The 27,300-nt window shown below is 47.2% G+C and overlaps 1 protein-coding gene across 10 annotated transcripts in view; it reads left to right on the forward strand.

The window, feature by feature from the left end:
* Window positions 1-27,300, forward strand: part of GTF2IRD1 (GTF2I repeat domain containing 1) — a 186,171-nt gene that overhangs the window by 70,461 nt on the left and 88,410 nt on the right. For 9 of the 10 annotated variants that reach the window (XM_019545478.1, XM_019545477.1, XM_019545469.1 and 6 more), the window contains exons 2-5: window positions 4,407-4,535; window positions 7,715-7,856; window positions 19,308-19,454; window positions 25,435-25,618. In XM_019545478.1, the coding sequence (XP_019401023.1) occupies window positions 4,407-4,535; window positions 7,715-7,856; window positions 19,308-19,454; window positions 25,435-25,618 (602 nt within the window). Of the gene's footprint in view, window positions 1-4,238; window positions 4,301-4,406; window positions 4,536-7,714; window positions 7,857-19,307; window positions 19,455-25,434; window positions 25,619-27,300 lie in introns of those variants that run through there. The other variant, XM_019545475.1, reaches the window with a different exon arrangement.

The following is a 27,300-nucleotide window of genomic DNA, read 5'->3' on the forward strand; positions in this document are numbered from 1 at the left end:
CCCCTTCTACCGGGGAGCTCCCTTGAGGCCTCCTCCACCCCTACAGCCTCGCCCAGTCCTCCGGCGGTAACAATAACCAACCAAACAAAACGCAAAGCCCCCGCCGGCTACAACGAAAACCTTAAGCCAACCTGGCTATCGTTCGTTCGTATCTATCAGGGTTCTCTCCACCCCGTAACGCCATGCCAACACCGCTCAAGCCATCGGCTTCCTTACTGGGTTTGCCCTGCTTGCTCTGGCAGAGCTCCCGCTCCTCAAGCTGCCAGAGGGGGACTGACTCTGGCCTCAGCCTTCTCTGTTTATAAAGGCCAGGCCCTGCCCCCTTCTGGTCAGCTGACCCAATCTGGTTGCCCCGGCAACCTGTACCTGTGCTGCCCTGGTGACTGGCAGCTGAGCTCAAAGTAGCGCTATCAGTAGCAGGCACCTTAGTGCCCTGCTACGCCCCTATATAGAGCAGTTTTAGTGAGAAGAAAAACCAGGTACAGCCTGCCTAAATGTGCGTGTTGAGGAGGTACTTTATATACATTCGTACTGCTCTTGAGGGCTGGAAGTTCCCGTCTCCACTTTATAGCTTAGTTTAAAAAAGGAAGCCAGTTACAGCTAGAGATTTTTGTTTCCCTGGGCTGTGATTTTCACGTGGTTGCATTTCTGCCTATATTGCACGTGCAGATGCAGTTTAACACCTGTTACTTGGGTTAGGTTGGTGGTTTTCTAGCCTGGATGTGAGACTTACAGCTGTGCTGCATCGCCGTATAATGCCGTGCCGATTGCTGATGTGGACACACGATACTGAAGCGGTAACGGAGGCCATGGGAACTTCGGTTCTGTGACTTCTGTTGAGACGGGCTGTGGATTCACAGCAGGGTATAATTTAACACGTATTTCAGTCAAAAGTTTGGCGTAGGGAAAATGGAGTGGCACAGAAGGGGCTTTCGAGCAACTTAAAAATGCCTTCTCTCTAAACCTGATTAGCTTGAGAGGGAGGTTAAAATTAGACACAAAAAATGGATTAATCTTTTTTAAATTAAGGTGTCATTTTATTGGATATTCACCAAGATGTGAATGTTAAAGTTGACCTTGCTTTGTTTGATTTTTGCTTTAAGCAAGAGTGCAGTGATGTAACTAGAATTGCTTTGGAAAAAAACCCATGTTCTAGCAGCGAAAACAATGGTCTGTTTGCCGGCGTTCAGGGTTCCTCATCCAGCCTTGTCTCTGCTTTCTTGGGTATCTCACTGCGCTTCAGGCTCGGCCTGCGTCAAATGGAAACACTGAGATAACACTTCCCTTCCTCACAGCTGTTGTGAAGCTCAGTTAACTAATGTTTGCAAAGCAGTGGGACGGGAGGCTGTTTAGGAATACAAAGCATATTATTATAGCTGACTAGATACCTTTATGGCACAGGATTTGGTTTCTGTTCCTGTCTGCTTCATGTAAGCTACCTTTTGTCTGACTGGATGGGGAAGTCTGGCGAAGTGTCTGACAAAGCAGGCGTAGTCGTTCTTTCCCTCTTCTTCGCAATCCTACAGAGCTCCAAGGGCCTATACCCACCGCCAGGACTGGATGTTGCAAAAGGCTCCTTTCCCCCTTAGACGTCTAAATAAGAGTATGGTTTTCCAGCGTGTGCGCCTTCCATTACAACGCGGGTGGCTGGGGTTTCGGGAGCTCTCGGCACCCAGCGTATTGGAAATTCAGTCACTTATTCTGCTGAAAACTCTTGGCCATAACACAACAGCTGAGAGACACCCCTGGCTGCCGCGATGTAGCTCAGTGTAGTCTCCCTGATAACCCGGCGTGGCTGCTGCAGGATCAAGCCTGCGACCCAGGTGAGTTGCGTGGACGCCACATTTCTTTTCCCTGCTCCGAACAGAGCCGAATTTTTTCTCTCCCCACCTGTGCGAGCACACCTGCTTTGCACGCTTTTTCATGCTGTCACAAACCTCGTTGTAAAGAAGGAAGTTCAATGGGGTTCTGGTCTATCAAACCCTGTTGCAATAAAGCGAAGTGGTGGTGTCTGCTTTAAGGTGGTGCATTTTGCATGTCCCAGCTTATTTCGGAGCCTAATTTTTCCAAAATAATCCCCTCTGTAATAATGCAGGGGCGGGGGCAGGAATCTTGTTTTATATGGGAAACACCTTGACGGTCTGTAATTATTTCATTACAAAGTCTCTTGCTAGAACAGCCTCCTTTCCTTGGGAGCAAAAGACACGGAGACCAGCTGCTGTGACCCTCCTCAGGAAAAGCTTATGATATGATAAAGGAAACAGCAGGGCAGAGAAACCAAATAGAAGCCCCGATCCTATGGGAAGATTTGCTCCCACTGGGAAGGCGAACGCTTTCCTCTCGGTGTTAAAATTCAGACTGCTTTGCAGTTGCATTTGCCACTTATATTTTTATTCCCCCCCCACCTCCGATCAGGTTTTCAGAGCAGGGCTTTAATGAATCACAGAAGGGCTCTCTCAGTTCCATAATTCAATATGGTAACAGTGACTCATAGAGTTCAGAGTATATGTGGGAGGCAACAGTTTGCTTCCTAAATCGATGCAAGAATTACTGTGTCTAAAAGCAACATCTAGAGCTCTGTCTTTCTCCCCTCTTTTTTTTTTACCCCCCTTGTGCAGTTTTGCACCTGTTTATTGTGCCACATTTCATAGCGGGGATGCAAGGGCCTTTTGTTTTGGGTTGTACGGGGGAGGGGAGAGGAGAAAATAGGTGTGCTGTGGTAAATCCCCTGCACCCACCTCTTCCTTTGTAGTCTCAGGCAGTGCCAAAGAAATGGAGAGTTCCTCTATTCTCCTACCCAAGACTTCATACACATGGTGGAGCCCTGAGCAGGTAGCTGGCAGCTCACTGCCCTCCAAGAAGATCCTGGTAGAGAAAGGCAGGGAGGAGTTTCTGGGACATGCTACGCTCTGACTTTGCCACCCAGTCCCTCCCTGGGAGACCATTGCAAACTGCTATGGTTATAGCAGCTCCTCCATTACTCTGATCTCTGCCCTGGGCTGAGCAGAGTATCCAGGGACTGTAATCCAGCCCTTTGAGCTCTGGCACTTCCCTCTACAGCAGGCAGGAATTGGATGGAGCGAAGTACGTGGCCTCATGGTTGCCGCGTTGATCAGACAATGCAGAAGCGTGAAGGGAAGTAGCTCAGCTTGGTGCCTTTCTGTGACTACTGAGTGAATCATGGGCTCGGGTTGAATTGTGGTTACAAACTTTGGTGACAGTGTGATTTATGGTTTTGCACAGAAATGAAATAATTTGCATGTGGCATCTTACTCAACAGCCTGAATTTTTGAATTGCTCCTTGTTTCCTTTTACTTGCCAACCCTGGATGGATAGCCAGAACCAGTCCTCATTGTAAGAAAATAAAGGGAGGATGCAGGGCACAGGGGGTTAAATTTTCTGGGAAATGCCGGTATGTGGGCACCAACCAGGCCTTGCATCAGATGAATGAACTTGTGAGGAGTACAGGGTTGATTGCCTGACACATTGCACTGAAGCAAGGAGTAAGGTGACCCATTTTTGCTTAGCTGAACTGACTCATTCAGCTTCATCTGACAGCCCATATCCCACGGTAACCGTACTGCTTGCTAACGCTTTCCACCGGAGGTTATTGGGATCCCGTAGTCTAAGGATCAGAGAGGCTAACCCTTTTCCCTTCTCTTCCCCCACGAATAATAAATACTCAAATGTTCTTGACTCAGCACAGTATTTTCCTTTCTGCCTGCAGTGTCGCACTTAAAGAGAGGGTCCTTGAGTCCCCCTAGCAACAGTGGAAGGTCAGTGAACATAAATGTGTAATTTTTGGTAATCTCAAACAACAGGGTTTGTACTGGAAAGGGCACTCAGCTTTGATTTTATGCTGCATTGCTGAGTGGCAACATGGTTCAGTAGACGAGAGGACCTGGGTGCTGTTTCAGCTAGCCTTCGGGGTGACCTTGAGCAAATCTCTTCCATGCCTCAGTTCAGCCTGGTTATCTGTACCGGCCGTTGAGACTGTGAGTTCTTTGGGGCAGGGACTGTCTCTCGCTACATGTCTGCATAATGGCCGGCAAAACGGGACTGTGGTCTATGTGGAGTTATCTTACTGCTGCCAGAATGACAATGGATTTTTTCAGCAAGCGTCTGTATTTGTGGAAAGTGAAACTCGCTCCTGGGCACCAGGGACAGTGCCCCTGAAATAGGCTGTAAGGGGATACATAGGTCTTTTTCTGACCCTCCATATAGGTTGGATTTCACCCAAAAGGCGAAACCTCTAATCACTTTGTTCCAGACCTTTTGCCCTGCATTTTGAGGTCTCCAGGTCAGTTCCTGGCATTGGCCAAGTTGTTGGCCATCACATTTACTTGCTGCGACAGTGAGGGCCGAGGTAATAATACATATATTTATCTTGACTTTTATTGTTTCAGGTGAATATGGCACTGATGGGGAAGACCTCTGATGGGACCCTCAATAGCTCCAGACCAGACCAGTGGCATACAGCTTTTCCTCAGAAGGATGAAATCATCACCAGCTTAGTATCTGCCTTAGATTCAATGGTAAGTGAAGTTAGCTGAAAAAGAGGTCATCCTCCCACTTGCCTGCTTATAGCACTTACAGATGAGTAAGGAACTGTTCCTGGTTCAGGATAACGTAGAAAGATGGAATGGGCTGAAATTGGATGATACGTGCTGGAGCCATCCCCAGTGGACCATGGTGACCAGAAAGGAAACCAAATAATTTCCCCAAACAAATTGGACCTGTTTAGTTTCAAGTGAGTGTTAACAATTATATTAACAGCAATCAGAGAGGGTTTGATGCTGTCTGCCTTCATGAGAGAAGATCAAGGTGTGAGAGCTTCATCCCTGCCATGAAACCATTCTGCCATCCAGCAGCTCATTTTACATTAGGTTAATTGGGTCAAATGAAAGCTGGATTTGGGGGGGAGGGTATCGAGTTCATCACAATCTACTCTGCTCCGGTAAAGCACGTCATGCCATTTGAACTGTGAAATGAAAATCACATCCCTGTACTGACAGTCATAAAGGATCATAAAGTCAGCTAAAGTTAATCTCAAATGTGTATTGTTTTCCTATTAATATTTATGTTTGTATCAACGGATTGTATTTTTCTTGTTGTTTTACCACTGTTACTGTGAGTTTTTACACAACAAGGAAACAATGGCTTTTATCTCTGAGAACAAAGAAAATAACTTTCATATCTTTTGACGTAAAATTCCCAGTAGAGATCTTACATCAGTCAGCCTCACTTACATAAACAAGATAACTGTCTGGATAAGTCTGCTGGACCAGAGATAATCTTATTTCTGACTGTGAATGTGATCAGGAAGGGAAAGAATGTGAGTACATGTGTGTGTATGAGTGTCAGCATGCACAGGAAAATGTAATGAACTAAATATCTCTCCCATATGAATCCCTTTCTTACGAGATAGACGTACATAAGTATATACCTCACTTTTGGAAATTTAGAGCCCTGTTCAGGCACAGTACCCTAGTGCTAAAGCACTCCAAACCAGTAGTCACTTTTGAAAATCCTGGCCATTTACACACTTTTCACAGCAGTAATGCTAAAAACACCACCAACAAAAAAGTTCTTCTCCACAGAATGCAATTACAATAAGGTGCAGAAAGTGGAGGAGGCTAATGGGGGGAAACTGCATCCTCTCCTCCTCCTACATATGTGCACACACGGTTTCTGCCATTCCTGTAGTTATACGATCTGCATATTTGAGCTATAAGAGGCAGGTATGCGGTTCAGGTGAAGGTGAGCTAACAGGGCAAATACGTATTCTGCTGTTTTCCATTTTTAGTTCAACTGTTGTTCTTCTAAGAAATTGTTTCCACGTAACTAAGCTAGGGTGATCTAATGCAGAAGTTCGCAACCACTGGGCCACAAAGGTTTGACTGCTGGGTCATGGCATGAGCTTCAACCTGCCTGCTTTGGCTCAGACCCCCGTCTGTCCACCCAGGCAAGTGGCTTCTGCCACTGGTAGTCGCATGCAGGGTTAAAGCTGGGTGGCGGGACAGCGCTGGGAGAGAGGCAGCTGGCTCTGTGTGCCCCAGCCCACCCCTAGCACCATGGCCATGCCTGGCGAGGCACTGCCTGTGCAGCAGGTACCAGGGCCCACGCTGAGCCAGGCAGGACTCCCCAGCCCCACCTCCAGCTGGGATGCAGGTGGGGAAATGCCGAGGGCAGAGGGCGGGGAGGTGGCTCTGCTGCTTGCTCCTAGGGAAGGCAGCAGAGCCCCCTCTTCCCGGCAACCCCGGCTGGGTCCCCCCCGGGCAACTACCTGTGCAGCCCCCTCCCCTGCAGGGTCCTCTGGTGCCCGCAGCTCTGGTGTCCCAACCTGATCCGATCATTGCAACCCCCTACCCCTGTAAAAATTAAATTTAAATATGCGAATTAAATGTAATATGTAAATTAGATTGTTTCTATCCCAAGTCCACCAAAATTCTTTGAGTGAGTTTGCCGGTCCGCAGTTTAAAAAAGGTTGGGAACCACTGATCTAATGACAAGGCCATCCTGGAAGTGCTGCATCTGTCCTTTAGTGGGGCATATCACAATTATCTTGCAGACTCCTGTGCATTTGAAGTCTTCTGTGCTGTTGGTCTTCTTTTAAGTAGAATGAAGGTCTTCTCCAGAGAACTGGTGAAAGCGCCTACTCTAGAGGCATTTAAAAGTACAGCAGAAAGTGAGGTTGTGACTAGGAACTTGGGAGATTTGGGTTCAGTCCCTGGTTCTGCCACAAACTGTCCTATGGGACTTTGGGCAAGTCACTTAGCTTTGGACTCAGAAAGCTATTTACCAGTAGGTGCCTCTGTCTGATGTGAGCGCCCAGACTCTTATTGATTTCAGTGGGAGATAAAGCATCAAGGAGGAGGTAGGTATCCGGATGCCTTTGTGGATTTGACCCTTAGTTCCTATTTGCTTCAGTTCTGTAAAATGGGTATAGCAGTCTCTTGCATCTGTGTCCGTTTAAATTGTAAACCCTTGAGAGCAGTTTCTTGTTGTGTGTTTGTCTAGCAGCAAGCATAATGTGAGTCTGGTTTCAAATGGGACTTCTAGGCACCACAAAAATGCATATGAAGATGATGATAAATATTTTTGGTAACAATGAATGAAACAAGAAAATCTGAGAGATCTTTTCCATCCCTTTATTGGCTTGACTAAATACTGGTACACAAGAAAAATCACTTGACCAGTGAGGTCTTTGATCCCGAACACACACAATATTTGATCACTAGAGTAAAATTTTCTGCAGGTCCAATTGTATGAGAGTTGATGAAAAATTTTGTTATTTTTCATAGGAATGTTTAGCATTTTTTAACTGCTATGAATAGCTCACTTTTTAACACAAGTTGGAACAAAAAACATTCCTGGTAAATATCTGCAGTAATCGGTGCTAATTTTTTTTTTTTTGAACTCTCCGAACTGAAAATTTTTATTGAAAGTTTGCTGTCAGAACAATTCCAACTTCAGGATTTTCCCTGGAGAAAATAAAACATTTTGACCAAAAAAGAAATGTTTGCTTTGATGGAAAGGACATTTTACATTAAAAAAAAAAAAGAAAAGAAAATCCATTTGGCTATATTTAACAAGCTATTATAGAACACAAACAACTTATTAAATATGCATGAAAGTGACAGATGACAATGTGAAAAAATATGACGATTTACACTGGTGCTGTACTAACCAAATGCTCTTCCCTTCTCTGCAGTGTTCAGCACTTTCCAAACTAAATGCCGAAGTAGCCTGCATTGCTGTTCATGATGAAAGTACCTTTGTTGTTGGCACAGAGAAGGGGCGAATCTTTATGAACTCCAGGAAAGAGCTGCAAACAGATTTTCAGAAGTTCTGCCGTAAGTATTCTCCTGCACTGTGTTAGAATCCAAGCATGCGGCTGTTTCCATCTTATGGAAATCTGCAAAATGTTTAATCTGTGGTGGGGAGGCGCATTTCAAGGGCCTTCAAATGCGTTCAGATTGAAGTTTTACTTGCATTGAGGCATAAGTGGGCCTTAGTATAAGGGTGAATGTGTTCTTTAGTTAAGGGTGTTTGAATTGCACTGGAACAGACAACTTGTGTTCACTGTATTCCCCAACACGACCTTCAGTTTCATTCAAGTAACGATGCACAGAATGGGCCAGCGTCTTGAGTGGAATGGATCTGGGATGAGGGGGCGCATTTTTGAGTTTCTCGTTCCTTGTCCCAGAGGCTCAGCAGGACACTAGTGTCAACAAGGGAAAACCCCAGCAGCAGATGGAAAATCTGATGAACAGCACAGGAGATATCCACTCCTCCACTCGTCTTCTGTAGCTGTACTTACTGTGTCAATGTCCAGCGCATCCCTGTAAACCTCTGTACCAGGTGAAGGGACTAAATGGATATTGGGAAAAGTGGTAGGACCCTGCCAGACCCAGCCACAAGGGTCTTCCCCTCAGAAGGTCATTTGAATTACAGCTTCTGCTAGAGAAAATCATTGTGCCTAGCAGGAACCAGGAAACAGTCCTGATAAGAGAGCAAACTTAAGGATATAGGCCACAAAAGGGCATGTTTCTTTTCAGTTCCATGATACCATGGTCAGAAAGAGCTACCCTGACTTGGGGTCTAGAGGCTAAAGGAAAGGCAGTCCCATCTGCAGGGGTTTCTTCCTATGGGATCAAGCTGACAATAAAATGTATACCTTGAACGTACAGGTTCTAGTTCTGTTTCAGCAAGTCCCACAAGCCTCCACCTTATTCACCTGTCTTTTCCAACAGCCTTTTTCAGTGGTGCAGAAACCATAGGTAGCAGTTACTTCGTAAGGACAAGCAAGTAATCCTGTGGCCCATTCCTCCCTGCAACCCTCCCACAGTCTCAGGCCACTTTCCCTTCCCAGCCCCCTTATGAGCTTCGGAGAATTGTTTCTCTTTCCTCCTTCCAGCAAGTTAAGGGAAAACCCAGCCATAAGCCGTGGCCCTAAAGATCTGCCAGGTTTAGGTGAGAGAGATCACCGATTGTCTACCAAATTCTCTGTTTGTTATACTCAGCTCAGACAGAGTGGTAGGAATAGGCATAAGGAAAGAGCTTGGCAGCTGTGTTTTTTATGAGGTTAGGAGTTCTGTAGTTAGGAGCACAAATTTATTCCTTGAGATTTATAGGATGGTGGCCATCAAGGCAGAAAGGTCCATCTGAAAAACCCTGCATTTAATGGCAGTGTTAGTTGAGCCCTGGGCATCACACTGAGCTTCCAGGAGGGGGCATTCTTTGTGTGCTGGCATGTGAAGCGTCTCGCTCCTGTAAAGAAGTGAGAGCAGAGTTATACTCCATCAGTATTATCTCATCTTCTCTGTACCCACCCAGAATTTTCTTCACTGCTAGTCACATCCCATCAGTGCCGGATCGGTGGACATGTCTCAAGTAAGAGGGGAAAATTTCTCTTATCTGTCAATTTCTTTTTTCTGAGATTGCACTATCACTGATCCAGACCCATCCTCGGTTTTGGGTTTGGGATATTGTCTGCTCTAATCAGACTAAATCATACATAATGCTTAGCACTGCATGCCTGGCTAATTAAGTTAACAGTTTCAGAGTTTATGTCATGATCGGTGTTTTGGCTTTTGGAGGGCTCTGGCACGCAGGAAGTGAGCAAGCCTCTAACAAAGGGCAGCTCGTGACTGACAGCCTGTCTGCCTCTGCGCACTGCAGGGAAGGGACCCAGCCTATCAGTGCCAGATCAGTGGATTTGCAGTCTCTTAGAAAATAAATTGACAGGTAGGAGACATTATCCCTTTCTCTTGCAATCCCAGAGAGAAGATGAAATTGCACTGCGCCACTGTGCATTGCACCCCGGTGTAGGAGCAAGGTCAAAGCCTTCTCTTCTCCAGCCGGTGAAGCGGTGTTGCCACCTCATCATCTCCCCACACCCTTTTCTCTTTCCCATGCCGTTTCCTGAAGGAGCCTCGTAGCTGATGTTCTCGTATGCCTGTTCTGTCCTTTGGCCAGCAGGTGAAATGCTGTAGCAGACAATGAAGGTGCAAGTGCTGTGGAGAGGAGGCGACTGCAAGAATGAACAGGTGGTCCCTGCCCTCCTGCTAGGAAGCGCCCCTGCTATGTAACCTTCACTCTCATTGCTATGGGCCCTAGATCCCAGCTCTGCAGTCAGGCCAGTGCTGTGCTCTCACTATCCCTTTGCAAGCACAAGGGGAAAAACGTTGGTAGGAAGAAGAGGTTACCCGTGCTGCCTAATCCTGGACTCTGGGTAGTAAATAACCTCAAGCGAGCAAGCTACTGTGGAGCTGTCGCTCTGAATGATGCCTTCCTTTTCATGCAAGAAAGCAGGCCCTGCAGGTTGGTAGGTTGCTTTGAGGACACGCTTCACTGCATCATTCACTCTCCCTGGAGCTGCCAGAAGGTGGCACCGCCCATGCTTCATGTTCCAAGCCAAGACGAAAGAGCAGTCAAGCCCCAGGCACTCAGTAGCTCTTGATGCATCTTTGTGCTACTGCCCTTCTCCAGTTCTCACATTGTAAAGCTGTAGTGTGCCATCAGCCTCAGTTTCCTGCTTTTGATACGCGAGTGCTGGATGCTCTGCTTCCAGTGGGCCGTAAGGCAAGGAGGGGCTTGAGGTGTTAAATCCATTCCCCTCACCAGATGACAGTCCCTGAACTCAAGCATTCATGGAGCCAGATGCTTGAATCAGGGAGTAGACTTCATGGGTCTAGAAGGCGTTTCTGTGCTGCACTGCAGCCAGGATGGTGCGAGGAGAATACAGGAATTCAGGCACAAACGGAAAGCAGCCTTTTGTGTGTGTGCTGACTGCAGTATATATGACAGCCATACATATGACTGCAATACATATTAGGTGGAAAACATAAGCAGCCTCTGTATGCATGCGCATGTTTGGTGCTGATGGGAACCATATTTGTGGATAATCCATTGGAGAAACCGCTCAAGAACAGTTCATTCTAGTAAAAATATTAGTCCTGTACAATTGCCAGGGCCAGCTTCTGCTTGGATTATTTGCTGCTTATGTTCTAGCCATACCAGTAAGACTTGCTTGGGGTCTAATTTAACTTGTGCGCTTGGCTTTGTAGAAGGCTTTGTATGTCGGTGCACTCATCTGCTACCCCCTTTCTTTTTTCATTGTGGGGAGGCTAAAATGTGTTTCACTCATTCACTTGTTCACTTATTGTGATTGAAGAAAACCACTTTTGGTCATGATCCATCTCAATTCATTTAATGTTGCAACTGAGCTTTCTACTTGGCACAAGGTGTTTAGCGAGAGGTTTCTAGATTTGCAGAAGTTCACATCTTGTTTGCACCATGTATGTGGACAAATTCTGTATACTGTATGTGGAAGATAAGAGGCAATGAGAGAAGGTATGCTATGCAAGGAATGGCATAGTCTATAATAGGAAGCTAACTGTTACATATTAAAAAATCACCTGTGGTCATTCTGTAGCTCTAGCCTGTCTGTCTGCCCAGCTATCCAAATAGCCTGGTGTTGGATCAAAGCTAAATCTACACAACAGAGGCCACTAAGGCACAGGACATTAAAGCCAAACTCTTTTCCCATGGATTGAATTCCCTTTGTCACACCAAAAGGACCATAACACTGTGGTGCAAAATATGTTTTCACAATGGAGTTCTGAGGGAATGCCTGGTACTCAAGAGGCAGATGAAATCTGATAAGTCCGTCTTGAATTACAAATGGCCAAGGCTTCACTCCTCTACAGAAAGCTCTTCCAAGTGGCAGGTGTTGTAAAGCATCCCTGAAAATGCTTCTGATTTATAGTGTAGTTGCCCCTTTCAAAAGGATCTAAAGTAATCTAAATCAGACATCAGTGAATGATAGGAGAAACCTCTTATCTGCTGAACAGCATTTCTCTGCATGCACAGACCTCACTTCAACACACATTTTTATCTGAAACTCCTAGCACAGCCCTTCCTGACATGCCAAGGGAACTTGACAATTATAAAGATTAATGTTAATAGAAGAGACTTTGGGGTCTTGGTGAAAGGTGGGGAACCTTATAGGGGTGTGAGTTCAGAACCGCTTCTTGGCCCTTGTAAAAGGTTCAGAACACTGATGAGAACATTTTCCCCACAGCAGCATGGAGCAAGTTAGAGCATCATGTAGTAGGAATGGGTGTCTCGAGGAAAGTCTCAGGATAATGAAGGGCTAGAGCCAGATAGACCTTCAAGAGTGTGGCAGCCAGCTCAGGTCTCTTCCTTAGCCTCCTGTCTTTGCCTTTCAGGATTCCATGCTGTTCTCTGTCCTGCTGATTGCAGATTAAGTTTTTTCATTCCTACATTATTATAATTTGATCTGTAAGTAGCTCTTTGGCTTTACTAACATAGGGGCTAGACCTTGCCCAGGTGTCTTTAACCTCCCAGGAGATGCTTGGCACCACCTGGCCCTGAGGCCCCATTTTGCACTAATATCAGACGCCCAGATTTCCCTTCTCTACTCACCACAGTGTAGAAACAGCTCAAAGTAAAGGCACAGTAGTTTGAGAATTGCAAATTGCATACGCTAGTGGCAATGGGGAGTAATAGGTGGAATTAATTGCATGCACAACTAGTGAATCAGGCACATGGATAACACCCCCTGGATGATCCTTATCTTGTGGGGATGCAGAAGTGGAGCTTTGCACTGCATTTAGCATCTGGAAGGGGATCCATATACACCACTGAAAGGAGGAAGACGTGGAAGCAGCTCACTTTTCTTTCTTGGTCAAATAGTGACGCTGGTCAGTGCCTTCTATAGCAGAGTTGCTGAGCTTCAGAAGAAGCTGTCCCTGCCCCCTTGCCCACAAGCTGGCTGAAGGGAATGATTTGGCAATGCAGGGTTTCATGCACAGCATTTTAAGGTTTAGAAAAACTCTTTCTTTGCCTCCCCTTTCAGCACGAAGAAATGAAAAGCTTTGTAGGAGGGAGTCTCGCTACTGTCTCCAGCTCCTTGAGCTACATCCAGAGCCGGCCTAAGCAGGTGTAACGCCACTGAAATCAGTTGAACATGGAAAAAACCCTGATTAGAGCCTGTTTACTCTCCCTTTCAGCATCTGCTGTCTGCCACAGTGTGACACAGGATGCTGGGCAAGATGGATCTATGGTTTGACCCAGTAAAAGTCTATTCTTATGTTAGCCACCAGGCAACCTATATTTTTGGAGCTTTGTTGACTCCAGAGATAATTGTAAAACGTGGGTGGGGGGAAAAAAGAAACTGCCTGCTTTAAAACCCCTTCCTGTGCATTTGGATTGGACTTAAGAATAGGCCTTGCCCATCCTGATTTACAGTCAATGTGTGGGCAACCAAACAACCCCGGATCCATGTACTGCATCTCAGTCTATCAGCCGCCTTGTGTTAGACGTTCCTCCGGCAGATTAAAAACTGCAGTGAGCATAACGGGAACAGTAGAAAAGACTCTGAAATCTCCTCAGCAGCCCAAGCCAGATCCTGAAGTGGAACGTGGAAACCCAGCATGGATCCTGCGCTTGCTTTTGATGGTGCAGCTGTTGGCTTGGAGTTGGGGCTGGGAGCCATTGCTCCGTTTGAGGTCACTGACACCAGCTTAGAAAGGAAAGAAGGAGCTGTGGTGGGGAGGGGGCAGCTGGATGAGCAGCTGGGGCATTTCACAGCAGTTAAGCAGGTGCGGCACTTGCCAACAAAGAAAGGGCAGTCTGTGCCTCGAAGAAAAAAACACCCGCTCAGGGTTGTGGCAAATGCTCACTCTGCCCAGGGAAGCAGAAGAGACCATGGTGGACCGTGCACACAAGCTAGCAGGAGCTGACACAAGGAGTGGCTCTTCCCATTCAGTTCACTGAGGTGCTTCATTTCTGCTGGATTGCTTTATAATTGTGCTACGCTTCTGCAGTGTTTTAAAGCTCAGCACAGCTTGATTGGAGAGATAACAGACAACTTGAGAGAGCTGTAAAATGCAGCTGGAAACATTAAAGTCTGTTCGAAGTTAACTTCATGAAAAGCTTTTCTTTCTTTTCTCTTTTTACTGTTGCAAAAAAAAAAAAGTCTTGAACATCAAATGCTAAGGAAGACATGAAAAAGCAGTGCTGTCTTGTTGGCTTTCTCTCTCCCCACGTAGAGCTTCATGTTTTTTTCATTCTCTATTGTTTTAGTATCTTCTGAGAAAACATAAAATTAAATTTCTTTACCTACCAGCTTCATCTTCTTTTCCATTTGACAAGTATTGATTCCTTCCAGCATGTGTGCAGACATACATGTGCATGCATGCACTTGCTCACACACACTCACTCACGTTGTAATTCTAAGGGAGCAGAGACGTTGTAGCTTTCTTTTATGTTTCCTCTGTGTGCACACCAGCCTCGTGCATGACAGCACTGGGAAGTGCTGTGTACCATTATTGCTATTTATTATTTATATTACAGTAACACTTAGAAGCCTTGACTGAGGCTGGACACTGCACACATCCTTAATAAGAGATGTTTTTTTACACCCCAAAGAGTTTCAGGCTTTATTTGATGAGACCTAAGACCAGGCTGGGTGAAAGGGAGTAAGGGCCTGAGGCACAGAGATGAAGTGATTTCCCCAAGGTTGCATTTGGATGCTGTGGCAGAGTTGGTCATGGTAGACACAGGTCTCTTAAGTCCTGTGCTAGTATTGTAACAACATGGATAGCATTTGTGTGTACAAGAGTCATCCTGCATTGGCTGAGGAGTGGATTAAATGATTTAAAATGTCGTTTCTGCTCTACCTTGCACTGGCAAAATTGTACCCATTTTTGAGGAACAGCATGCGTGGTGCTGACTGCTCCTGTAAAACCAGCCAGGTGGGAGACAGCAATAAGACCTCACAGTGGTTGTATTTTGCTAGATAAAATGCAACATGTATATTTTGTTTTCCTAATGTTCTTGTCACCAGAACAGTGCATTTAATAAAATTTATTTAGATGCAAATACAGTAAGGTACCCAGACCACCCTTGTAGGGCACTGACAGCCGCTTAGCCCCTCAGTCCACAACCAGACATGCTATACCAAGGGTGGGCAATTATTTTGGCTGGAGGGCCACTTAATGAGTTTGGGTGAGTTGTTGAGGGCCACACGTACAAAATCTTTTAGAATATATTATTTTAACAAATTACAAATAAAAAAAATCATATAAACTAAAATTAAACACCTACTGTAACATTTGAATTTTATATCAAAAAATATTCTTGTCCCCATACGTTTTTTGACTAGTGTATATAGAGGCAATTGCATAATAGCTCAAAATAGTCTTATTCTTGTATATTGTGCCCGTGTGTGGGGTGGGGGGCTGTTTGTGTGCCAGGTCACAGGAGCTGGCCGGAGATGGGGGGAGGTGTGTGCAGCTTCCTGGCGGGGCTGTTCCTGGTGCGGCTGCAACCACCCAGGTATTCCTCAGCTCCCCCACCTCCATTGGCTCCTCCTTCTCTACCTCCTGCCTCTACTGCGCTGCTCTGGGCAGCGGGTAGCACAGGGAAGTGGCAGTGACTGTGGGGACGTGTGCCAGGCACCACACACCCAGCCAGATCAGCTGGAGGCTGCAGCCAGGTGACTCCTGCCCCAGCCCCTAGGCCTCCAGTTCCAGCCCCTGGCTGCATGCAGGTGGGTGCTAGTTGTGCCAGGTGGGCAGCAGCGTGGGTGGAAGGCAGCTTGGAGCTGGAGCCCCATGTACTGGGGCAGGAGACGCTTGGCGGCAGCTTTGCTCCAGCCTGGCTTGGAACGTGGGACCTGGCATGCGTCCTCACGGCTTCCCGGTCTTACCCGCTTCCCGGAGCAGTGCAGCCGGGGCAGGAGGAGGGGGAGCCACTGGAGTACTCGGGCAGCTGCAGCTGAACCGGGAGCAGCCACCAGGAAGCTGTGCACGCTGACCGGGGCTGGAGCCGGGGCAGGTGGGAGCAAGGAGCGAGCGGCGCTTGGCCCCACGCAGAGCTCCACAGGCTGGATACAGTGCATTGGTGGTCGCCAGATCCAATTGGCTGGCATGCCAGATCTGGCCCGCAGGCCGTATTTTGCCCACCCCTGCACTACACCCCTTATGTCAAAGCTGTGTCCGTGTTTCAGGTGGTTACCGGAGTCCTATATGGTCACTGAAACAAGGACGTTTCCAGCTCCTTGCCCCTTAGTCTTGAGCAACATTGGAAATCTCCCTCTGCAGTATTGTCCCCAGGACAGCTGGTATCAGCAGTGTTAGAGCACTAGCTTGATAAATGGATTGGCTTTCAACAACCTTTATCTCACTGTGTTGTCCAGACCGCCCTCATCTCCATCCCTACTTCCATAACAGCTATCATCTGTGGAGTTGCCCTGGGATCATTCATTAGCAGGGGGTTTCCCAAATCTCTGCCAGTGTAGACCCTGCCAGAGAGATTTAGTGTCCCCTAGTCCTCTGTCAAACGGTTGCTACAGGGCTTGTTTCATTTCTTTAAATGGCTTTGAGTCCCTTTATGAGCCCTATAAAAGATGTTGTATGATGCAGTTGTCTTCATGCTGGGCTTGATGGTCCAGTCCTACACTCCTTTGAGATCCTAAAGCAACCAGGCATCAGCTAAGGCCTTGAGTGTGAGGAATTTCCACTGGTTTAATTTAAATTGCTTTAAAAATCGGTAGAGTGAAATTGGTGTTTGCCAGATTTGTATCAGTTTGTAACAGTCTGCACTGATTTAACCCAGGGACATGCAATTTATTTGGCTGGAGGGCCGCTTAATGAGTTTTGGTGGGGTGTTGAGGGCCGCAAGGATAGTCCCGCCCCCTGGTTGCCATCTTGGGACCAGAAGTCCTGCCCTTAACACCTGTCCTTGCTACTGAAAGTCCCTCCCTGTGCCCCCTGGAAGTATTCCTGTAGGGTGGGGAGGGTTGTCATCTTGGAACTAGAAGAACTCCTGTATGTGGTGTGGGGGGTGTGGCTGTGTGTGGGGGGCACTAGGGTATGCTGGGGGATGTGTGTATATATGGGGGGAGGGTTTGGGCATGTGGTGTTTGTGGGGTGTAGGGGGGTTTAAGGACCACCCCCATGGCGCACAGCCCTTCCATCAGTGGCAGCAGCAGGCTGTGGGCGCTCAAAGTGCTTGTGGCCCACACAAGGGCTGCTGCCCAGCAGCACGCGGCTTTGGCCAGCACTGCAGGTGGTGGCAAGAAGTGCAGCCGGGCCGGCCGGCTTCTGGCTGCACATGCAGCTCCTGGCACTTGTGTGCCACCGGGGAAAGCACTGCAATGAAGCCAGTAGCCTTTGTCTCTTCCTGCCGTGCAGGTCCCAGGACTTCTCCAGGAAGCAGGGCATGAGTTTTCCCTCCACTTCCAGCAGAGTCCCAGGACCTATACAGCAGGGAGTGGTGAAGGCAGCCAGCTCCATCGTGCGGGGCTTCCGCCAGTGGTGATTGAGTGCCAGGAGCTGCATGTGTGCTGTGTGGATGGTCATGTGATAGAGGCGGTCTGGCGTGCTGCGCTCCTTGCTACCATGTGCAGCACTGGCTGGAGCCACACACTGCCAGGTGACAGCACCTGCACAGACCATGAGTGCCCCGAGTGCCCACTGCCTGCTGCTGCTACTGGTGGCAGGGGTTGTGCCTCCAGCCCTATCACTTCCCTGCCTGGTGTCCAGAGCAAACGGGATGCCGGGGAAGCCAAGCAGGTCCCCCAGTATCTGCAGCAGTGGCAGCAGCAGCCCCACCTGGAAGCTTTCTGGGCAGGGTCCTTACGCCCAGGATGGTGGGAGCGAGGCTCACGGAGGTTGGGTGGGGTACAATTAGTTGGTGGGCACCTGCGGGCTGGATGAAATTGCCTGGTGGGCCGGATCCAGCCCATGGGCTGCATTTTGCCCACCCCTGAGTAATCTGTGCCTTTAAATTTACTGATGCATGCTGAACTTGCATATGTCAGGCTTCGGTTGATATGGGAGTGTCCATGGAGAAGACCAATGCAGTAATATTCCTCAAGATGCCGATGGTCTTGTGTGCCTGCTCATTCCTTTATTTCAAAGCATGACCTTTTTTGCTTTGTTGCCTTTCACATGGGTAGTAACATGACAGAGTTTGAGCTCTGGTTATCCATGTGCATTCTGGTTACTTTGCTGCTGCATCTTCCAGCTGGTTTTTAACCACAGCTGGGTTTTAAAAAATCAGTAACTCAATTTCGTATTTGCATAAGGGATTGTTTTAGACAAAAGCAGAAGGGACCTATCAGTTCCTCCTTCAACAATCAGAACAGCATCCGGGCTGATCACTGGCAAGAGTCAGTGGAGTATGATGGAAGAATTAGTCCTTTGCCACTGAAATCCCTTGTGAATAGGTTCAGATAGAATGGCAATAATGTACTTGCAGTGTTTAATTTTCTGTGTATTTAGAGATGCAAGGAAGTCGTTGCTGAAGATATGCTTTATTTGAGCTTTAATGGGGGAAATTAGCAGGAAATAGCTGGTATTACTGAGCTGCATGACACTGAAGAGTAAGAAAGCCTTCAAGAAAGGCGGATTTCTTTTTCAGAGAGACTGGGGGCTAAGCAGATTGAACCCATTGAAAAGAAATACACTGCCCAACTCGCACAATAGCCACAATGAGGGCTGAGTGTGTGAAACCAGGGAAGGGGCTGGCATATCCGGGACTCGGCTGGCTGACGGGTGTGTGCTGGCTCGAATGTGGAGAGGGAATGAACACCAATGCTGGGAGCCTTGTTTGGCCTTCAAATGGTGTTTTGGATTTGGGGGCAGGGGGCATATGGGGAAGGGAAGGGCAAGCAGGAAGGGGTACTGTAGGGAGTGGGAGCTGCTTAAGTATTGGTGCAATGGAAAGCAGTGTGTAAATCAGTGGCACCAGCAGGATGTCATCCTCTGCACATTAGATTTCTTTGCATGGCTTCACTTCACTCTTAGGGGATTTTTATGTCATTTGGGAGGCTGTGAAAATCCCACTCTTCCTGGAGTGCCCACAGTGCCGTGACAAAACAGTGCTTCATTGGGACTAATATGATGCGACCACCTTGTGCTGGAACTTGGAGTGCACAGTGAATACCGGACTTAAATGGTGTGTATGGCTTTGTGCGGCCCTTCTGGTTTGGGGTGTTTTGCCCAAACCTGGTGGGGCCGAGCTTTGGAAGGACTGACTGTTGTGAATTTTCTTGAATTCGTGGGTGCCCTGTCATTGGAAAGCCATGCCCCTGTGATTTTTAAAGGTGATTTGTTTGTGGAGTTTGCTCCAGAATATGTTGCAACCAAACTCTAGTGACCTTGAATCGATGGCACATCCTGCTTGGTTAGGAACAGCGTGGGGGGGGGGGAGTCCCAGCAAACTCCCCTTATTCCAGGCACTTCCTTTTTCTTTTCTTTGCCCTGCAGGAGGTCAGCAGAGGAAAGAGCAGGACGCAGATATCCAGAAGAAGGCAAAGGACTGTGGCCGGAGCATAATCCGGGTTTCCCCGGATCAGGGATCAGACGTTTACCTCCTCAGGAAGATGGTAGAGGAAGTGTTTGATGTGCTTTATAGTAAGAACTTTCACTATTCATTTGGGTTTGTTTCCTGTTACAGCTGGAATGAGGGTGAAGAGGCTGATCTTGTTAGCAGCTGAAGTCCTACATGACCCGGACAGGCTGAGAACTTGGAGCTTCATCTTCCAGCCCTGCTCCATTATAGCCACTGCATCACGGTCCCTCTTTGGGGCACCAGGTTTCAGATCCAAAGTGCACTTAAGCATGTAGTTAAGTTCATCCTGGCTTAGCAAGCACTTAAGGCCAGATCCACAAATCTACAGATTTCAGTGGGACTTAAGTGCTTTGGGGATCTGGGCCTAAGCACTTTCTTCAATCCCTTCATTTAAGTACTTTGCTGAAAAGGGAGAGACCTCAACAGCTGCTGTGTAAGTACTTCTGGGCCCTGTCCAGTATCTGCTGAAGTTAATGGCCCTTCTGTCACTGACTCTGAGGGCAGGATCAGGTCCTTAAGGTATTAGCTGCTTACCCTGATGTGGGCCTTTGCTGCCTCCCAGCTGTCCCTCAGTAATTGTCTGTGTGCATGCATTTACCCCATGATAGATGCAAAGTAGACGATAGTAGCCTTGCCTTCTTTCACTGAAGGACAAGTTACCATGGGTTAGCTTGCCCTTGCTACAGAGCAACAGCATGTGCACAGACTTTTACCACTGAGCAGCTGACCAAGAGTATATATCCTCACCTTTTGCCTCTCAGTAAAGCATTCATCTGCCCATGTCTCTGAGAGACTGTAGCACACGATGAAGGGAACTGTGAATCCTGTCTTGTACATACGGACTCCACATAGTGTTGGCTCTGCTGCAGCCAGGCGTTGAAATCAATGGGCCTAGCTGGTACATTTTCCTCTGCACAAAGGCAATAGAAGAAACCATTCCACAGCTCGTTAATTAACTGTGCCGATGAATACATTAATATGGAAAGGAGAAGATTCCTTAATAACTGTTCCCACTGCATTCTGAGGCCAATGGTTTGCTCCTAGGATATTTTTATAACTTACCTATATTGTGAATGCAGCTCCTTAGGTAGTTTTAACCCCAGAATGACTGTTTAAATGTGGTGCATTGGGGCTCTACGTTGGTTCTCTCACTGCTTCCCAGAGCACGTGCCTTCAAAAGAAGAAAGCTGTGTTTTTCTGAGGGCAAGCCCAGCAATTTGACTTCTAAAAGACAACCAGGTCATGTCATCCCAAGCAATAAAGGTTCTGCAGTTAAACTGTAGATTACTGCACAGTTGTTCATGTGATGCAAATTGCAGCAAAGAAAGCTTAGGTTAGATATCAGGAAAATCTTTCTCACTAAGAGGGTGGTAAAGCACTGGAACAGGTTACCTAGAGAAGTTGTAGACTCTTCATCCTGAGAGGTTTTTAAGACCATGGTAGACAAAGCTTTGGCTAGGATGATCTATTTGGGGATGGCCCTGCTTGGAGCAGGGGGTTCGACTAGATGACCTCTGTTGACACTGGATTTGGACCCAGCCCCTGTACCTTTGTTTTGGGCAAATGCAACCCTCAGACCAACCGCAACACCTGCCAGTTGATAATAGGTGAATTTATTGATACAGAGTAAGAACAGAAAAGGAACACTACAAACAACCAAGCAATTCTGCATCTACCAATCCTAGGGCTGTCTTCAGTGTTAAAGTACATCTGGTCAGGAAGCAGGCTCCTCTCTGAGGTGTCAGCAGTCTGGAGGTGGGATGCTTAGACCCACAGCCCCCCTCCAGTGGGGTGGATGAGACCGGCTGCTGGTATGGCCTCAGTCCATGGTGGCCTCGGGGACCTTTCTTGGGGGAGCAGGGATGGGGATGGGAACCCCTCACACGGAAGAGGAGGAGGACGACAAGGAGGGACGGGACAAAGGGAGGGACCCTTTGCTAATCTCAAGTCTCTGCTTTTGTATTCTTCCTCCCTCTTGATGACTCCTGATGACTCTTCATCCGTGACTATCTCTGGTTGGCTGTCTCTCTGTGGTTACATGTCCACGTAGCCTTCTGGGCCTTCTCCTAATTTGGTCTGTTCCCCCAAAACCAGGACTTGGGCCTCCCTGCTGCTCTGGGGCCTTGCTGCTGGTGTCGCTTATCTCATGTTATGGGACAGGATGGTACATACTTCCTTTGTGGCCAGGCTATGTGTCCTTGTTGTGTTAGGCCATCTGCCTTGAAGGCTGTGATCTCGTGTTATAGCATGCTGCCCTCAATTCTCAGGCTGTGTCCATTGTTGGCCTTGTCTTGCTAGACAGCCCATCTGCTTTCAGGGCCATGAGAAGCTGTGCGTCTGCGTGTGTGTGTGTGTGTGTGTGTGTGTGTCCCAAGCTCTTTAGAAATCCGTTTAAACCCTGCTACCCATCTTGAACCCTTATAATGCATATATCTATAAACCAGTTCCCCAAAGCTAGGCCTTTAAATGCCATTTTTAAGGCAACAACCTTCTGAGATCCCTTCCAGTGCTAATTTTCTATGGTGGTTCCTCTCTGAGCTGCGTTTGCAGACTTGAATCCAGTTTACACCCTCAGTGGGGCTTAAATTATGCCACGGCCACATGTTAGCAGCCGGTACCAAGGGGAATTGGACCTGCTGAGCTGACAGGCTGAACAAGAGGGTGTTCCTTTAAAAGACCTGTTTTTAGAATCTCACTTTCCAGAGCTATGCGCCCAGGTGCACCCGAGGCAGTCACAGCCCAGCAAGACTTAGGTAGAAATTAGTTTCGATGGATGGCTGTGTATGTGACAGTTCTGAGGTGTGAACCTCTGGAAACCACACTCAGTCCAGCTGACAGCTTGCAGTTGACTCCTCAGATCTCAGAATAAATATAATCCCTAATCCACTGGGCCACTTGTATTCCTTTGAATGCTGGTTGAAAAACAAGATGCATTGCTTGCCTGAGCAGGTGACTGATTATTGAATTTCAGGCCTTAACAGTGAAGGTCAGGTTTGTTCTTGTTTTATAACTTGACATTTCTATAATGATTTCCCAGGCTTCTGCCTACAACCAGTCCTGCTTGTTTCTTATGTGGCACCCAGAGTGTGCCTTAAGCAAATATACACATCTCTTCTCTGTGTGTGTTTATAGTAAAATGTTTAGGTTGTCTGTCTTGTGCCCGTGATGTGTGCGTGTGCTTGGTGAAGCCCCAGTGTGGCTGGAGCAATCTACTGGGTAAGGCACTGGATTGGGAATCAGGAGACATGGGTTGGCATCCTGGCTCTGCAACTGGTCGTCTGTGTCATGGGCAAAGAGCTTCTCCTCAGTACACCTCTCATAGGCGACTGGTAGGGGGTGCGTGTCCCCCTGAAGAGGCCAGTGCCCCCACTGATGGCCGACACTGATGCTGTCAGTAGGGCTGGTGCCCACCCCCGACAGGACCACTGCCATCGACGGCTTCTGTGGGTACCCCCACAGATTCAGGAGGCAGCAGTCACTCATGACGCCTCTGTTTCCTATTACATCTTTTGCTTTATCTTTTTAGACCTTCTTTTTCCCAGGTTGCTGTACAGCACCTGACCCAGTGCAGTTCTGATCTACACTGCGTCCCTGCATTCATGCTATGGCCGGTAGCATAGGGATCTCTGAGCCAGCCACTGCAGCAGGTAAATTTACTCTCATGGAGCTCTCTGCTACTGCCGCTAGGCTGCTTCATCTCCCGTTGATTGCAGTTGGAACCCCAGGAGGTATGAAAATCAATCCAGAGGTTGGCCTGTGCCTCACTGGTACTCACCTGTCTTGTCCTTTTCTTCACACCCAAACTAAGGTACAATTTCTCTGGAAGAAAAGTCCAGTTCCATCTTAATTAGGGCCAGTTGTGCCTGGATGAAGTGTGTCGGGAGCGGGGCATGGTTTTTTCCTCCAATATCCATAAGTCTGTTTGAAATGAACAATTACCTTTTTTCTGCTTTAATCCTTTAGACAACGTTATCTCTCTTTAGTAAGGAGGAAGAATCTCAAAAAACGCTTGGTCAAAAATGATCCCAAATTCCCTTTAGAGCCCTCCGCTGCAAGAGAATGAGTGATTACCTTAGGGTTCTATTAAACAGGCATTAATGATTATTATTGTCTCTCCTTAGCTCAGTTGTCAGCCTGTGCACAGCTCTTCTAGGCTGGGTGAAGGTCACTTTGAAGGTAGCACATTCCCCATAAAAAACTTGTCTAGGCACCATCAAGCGTCTTACTGATAATCAGTTGCTATAAACACTATTAGCTCCCTTCCCCATATCCCTTCTTCTAGGAAGGGAGAGGAGGGTTATATTGGAAAATGGAAACCTGCCGAAGCCAATTCCTCGAGTCAAGGAATCAATTAGTAGCTTTCAAGCCAGCAGAAAGTGTACTTGCAATGCTGTGGTTCAAAGGTTTGTTTTGAAACTTTGGTTATTGACTTAATTAAAATGTTATCCATCCCAGCTGTTAGGAACTCTGATGGCTGGTGCAAGTCGCACATCATTAGTTGGGTTCTTTGAAGCAGTGCTGGATGTTGAAGAAATCACTTTTAATAGGGACTCACTGACAGTGCCATGAGGTTTCCAGGATTTTGTAAAATCAGTTGCAGGTAAAAAATGATTTAAGCAAAATAAACAACATAAAATCCCTTGACTAATTGCAGATCCCATAACTGGAGTTCAACTCATCCTGCACTGCAATGCGGTACAGTGGCATTGAAATCCTGTGAAGAATGAGGATGAAGGAATGTAATCTTGGGCTTTTAAAGCCAGATGTTCTGCACTGGCATGTGCATCTAGATGCCAGGTCACCAGACAGTTCACATTCCTTCACTACCATTTGCTTTCTGCTTGGTGTGCCTGGTTTATTGGTGTCGGAAGTTTTGCCAGGGTTCGGAATTTAATTTTTTTCAGGAGAGGAGGGTTCCATGTTTTAGAAGGCATCTGTCTAGTGATTATGGCTGCTTTCTCATATGGCTGCCCAATGCGAGACGCTTGCAATGGTCCTGATTCTCAGAACGTGGAGTAGGTACCCTTGAACATCAGGCTTCTTTAAGGCACCTCCTGTTGGAAACCCCAGACCACAAGTCCTTTTTGAATATCTAGGCCAAGTTACCCAATGCACCTGAGTCTCTCTTGACAATGTCCTTCTGCTGCTGCCAGAAAGAGAGAGAAGTTTTCTCCCTGCTCCCTGCTGAGGGATCGCTGCGAGAGGTGCAGGGGTATGTGGAGCCTTTCTCTTACTGTGGTGCTGACATTAGAAGCAGAAATAGTCCTGTGCTTCTTGCAGGGCCGGGCACTGGGCAGTGCAGGTCCTACTCCTTCTGCTGCCAACATACAAGTGTATCAGACTTTCTGGATCTATATGTCAGTTGGGCCAATGATATTCCCCCACCTCACCAGGGTATTGTGTTCATTAATACTCTGTTTATTAATGTTGTAAAATGCATGGGGGCTGCTGGATGGAAAGTGCTGCTGTTTGCTTGCTTAGTCTTACTTTAAGCCACAAAACAGCAGTTGGCAAAGACGATACTTTGCTTTTCCGGCAGGTGAAGTGGGAATGAATAGTGAGCCAGAAAAGCAAAACCTCAACTGTTTTAATAAATACTTAGTTAAAAGCAATGTAGACTCTTCATCCCCTGAGAAACGCTCATCTCCCTTTTAATATGGAAGAAGGTACCACTGGCCAGAACCTCATCAGGGGTCTGCATCATTCCACTGGACTCGGTGGATTTACACCAAGTTACGGCAGATCAGGATCTGTCTAGAAAGGTGTCTCCTCTCTTGGCTTTTGCAAGACTTTATTAATTGATGTTGGCAAAGTATTTGAAGATCTTTAAATAACAGTTGCTGCCATAGATAATGGCAAAGCCTGGTTATAACAATATTCTGAGCAGGAGAAATTATCCTGATAAGTTCCTGCTGCTGTCTGCACTGTCCATTTTGGTATTGCCTCTCCTCTGCTAAAGCCCTGATCAGCTGCAGTGATTAGCAGCCTCCTCATGGAAATGCCAGTGAATTTATGCAGTGTGGTGTTTTTCCTGTTTCCCAGGTGAAGCCATAGGGAAGAGCAGCGTGGTGCCCCTGCCATATGAGAAGTTCCTAAAAGAGCCAGGATTGCTGTTGGTTGCTGGCTTGCCGGAGGGGATCAGCTTTAAAAAGCCAACGGAGTATGATGTGAAATCTCTGATGGCGATTTTAGAGCACAGCCATAGCATCCGGTTCAGGCTAAAAAGGTAATTTCAAAACTCCTAGATGGGGTAGGGAGTTTTCATCCTTATCCACACATTGACTGAAGTCCAGAGAGGGATTTCCACTGAACATCTGGGATCAACCCCTCAGAGAACTTTTTTTGGCAACTGGAGCATTCAGAGGGGTGAGGCTACAGCACAGGGTGCAGTTTGTCTCATTATACCAGGCTTGGTCTGCTTTTATGGTGCTCTCTGACAGCCACATAAAAGACTGCCCTGAATGAGTTAATTAACAGTTCGATACTTCCTCTAATAATCATGGACTGCCGTTTTCCCCTTGTCTGAGATGCACATTAAATACGATGCGTTGCTCCCAGCGCTGGCTTCTCTTCTGAACCTTGAAATGTAGGTGCAGCCACATTAAATCATGGCACACAAAGTTGCAGAGAGATTTATCACTGTCTGGGGGGCTTGAATTCTTTCCTCATTTATTTACTATAAAGTGAAGACCAGAGTGATACATAATAAGTGTTTCTAAATGTGCAAGGTTAACCACATTATTCTACGTGTCACTTCATCAGAATTGCATATGATGAGCAAACTGCCCTCACTCAGCCAAAGCTCTCCAGTGTAAACACCTGAACTTTCTTTTCTAAGCTGGAAAGAGAATTTTATGTATGAATCAGCCAGGGGTTTTGCCTAACAGAGTGATATGGAGGGTAGGTCTCCTCCATATTATTTCCATCAAAAGTGGTCTCTGATTTTGGACACGTCAGGTTTTGACGCTGCTCAGCAGCAGGCATCCTGGTTCTTGGGTCTAGCAAGTTCTGGGTGCCTTCAGCTTCTGATGTGATGTGAAGTGAAACTGTCTCTGAGTGTTCAGCACCTAGAAAAAACCAGGCTGAGTTGTCTCAGTTAGGCACAGAAAATAAAAGGCCACTTCTGTGTGCTTATTGGTGATAGTGTCACCCCTGGGATGAGCGGCCTCCTACACCCTATGAATGATTTGAGTTACATGTAAGCCAAAAGATGGATTCAGGTGGTCCTTTTCACAGCAGTGAATTTTGCCTGGGTACCACTGAGCTCTGTAGTTCGGGGTTTTTCCCCTCTCCCAAACATTTTGGCCCATGGTGCTGGGCCAGTTTGCACCCACTAAGGATCTGGCTCATCAAGCTTAGCATAAAAGGTGACCAGCCCTTCTTGCTGAAGGAGAAAGAGAAAAAAAAGGCTGGGGCAGTTACCACAGGGAGAAACTGGGGAAATTTTCCACCACCTTTGATATCTGCAGTAGAGCTTGAAATGGTAAGCACAGAAGCTGCCAGTCCAGCCATTGTTGTTCATAAAGGATTGTACCTTCCACCCACCCAGATTCCCTTGACATGGTAGCACTGGAGACTGTCCTTTCCCTTTTAGCGTTGCTTTTTCCTTTTAGTTTGCTCTCCCCAGTGCTGACCTTTATGACACGTAACGTGACCAGCTTTGGTGCAAACTCCTCTGTGCTGTTTGAACCTGCTTTTCCCCACAGTTGCAGGGGCAGAGAGAGCCTGTCTCCTGCACAAATGCTAATTTGATTTAAGTATCAAAGGAGACTGAGACCCCAGGCACAGTCTGGGAGCATGTGGTTCTTGCAGCTGACATTTGCCATATGTGCTTCATGGTGTGCAGTACCTGTGTCAGATGCCGTGTGAAGGACCTGAAAGAACCTGTGTTTTCCTCTTCTTTCTTTT

The sequence above is a fragment of the Crocodylus porosus genome, unplaced genomic scaffold (genome assembly GCF_001723895.1).
Source record: "Crocodylus porosus isolate Cpor-Errol unplaced genomic scaffold, CroPor_comp1, whole genome shotgun sequence".
Lineage (NCBI taxonomy): Eukaryota > Metazoa > Chordata > Crocodylia > Crocodylidae > Crocodylus > Crocodylus porosus.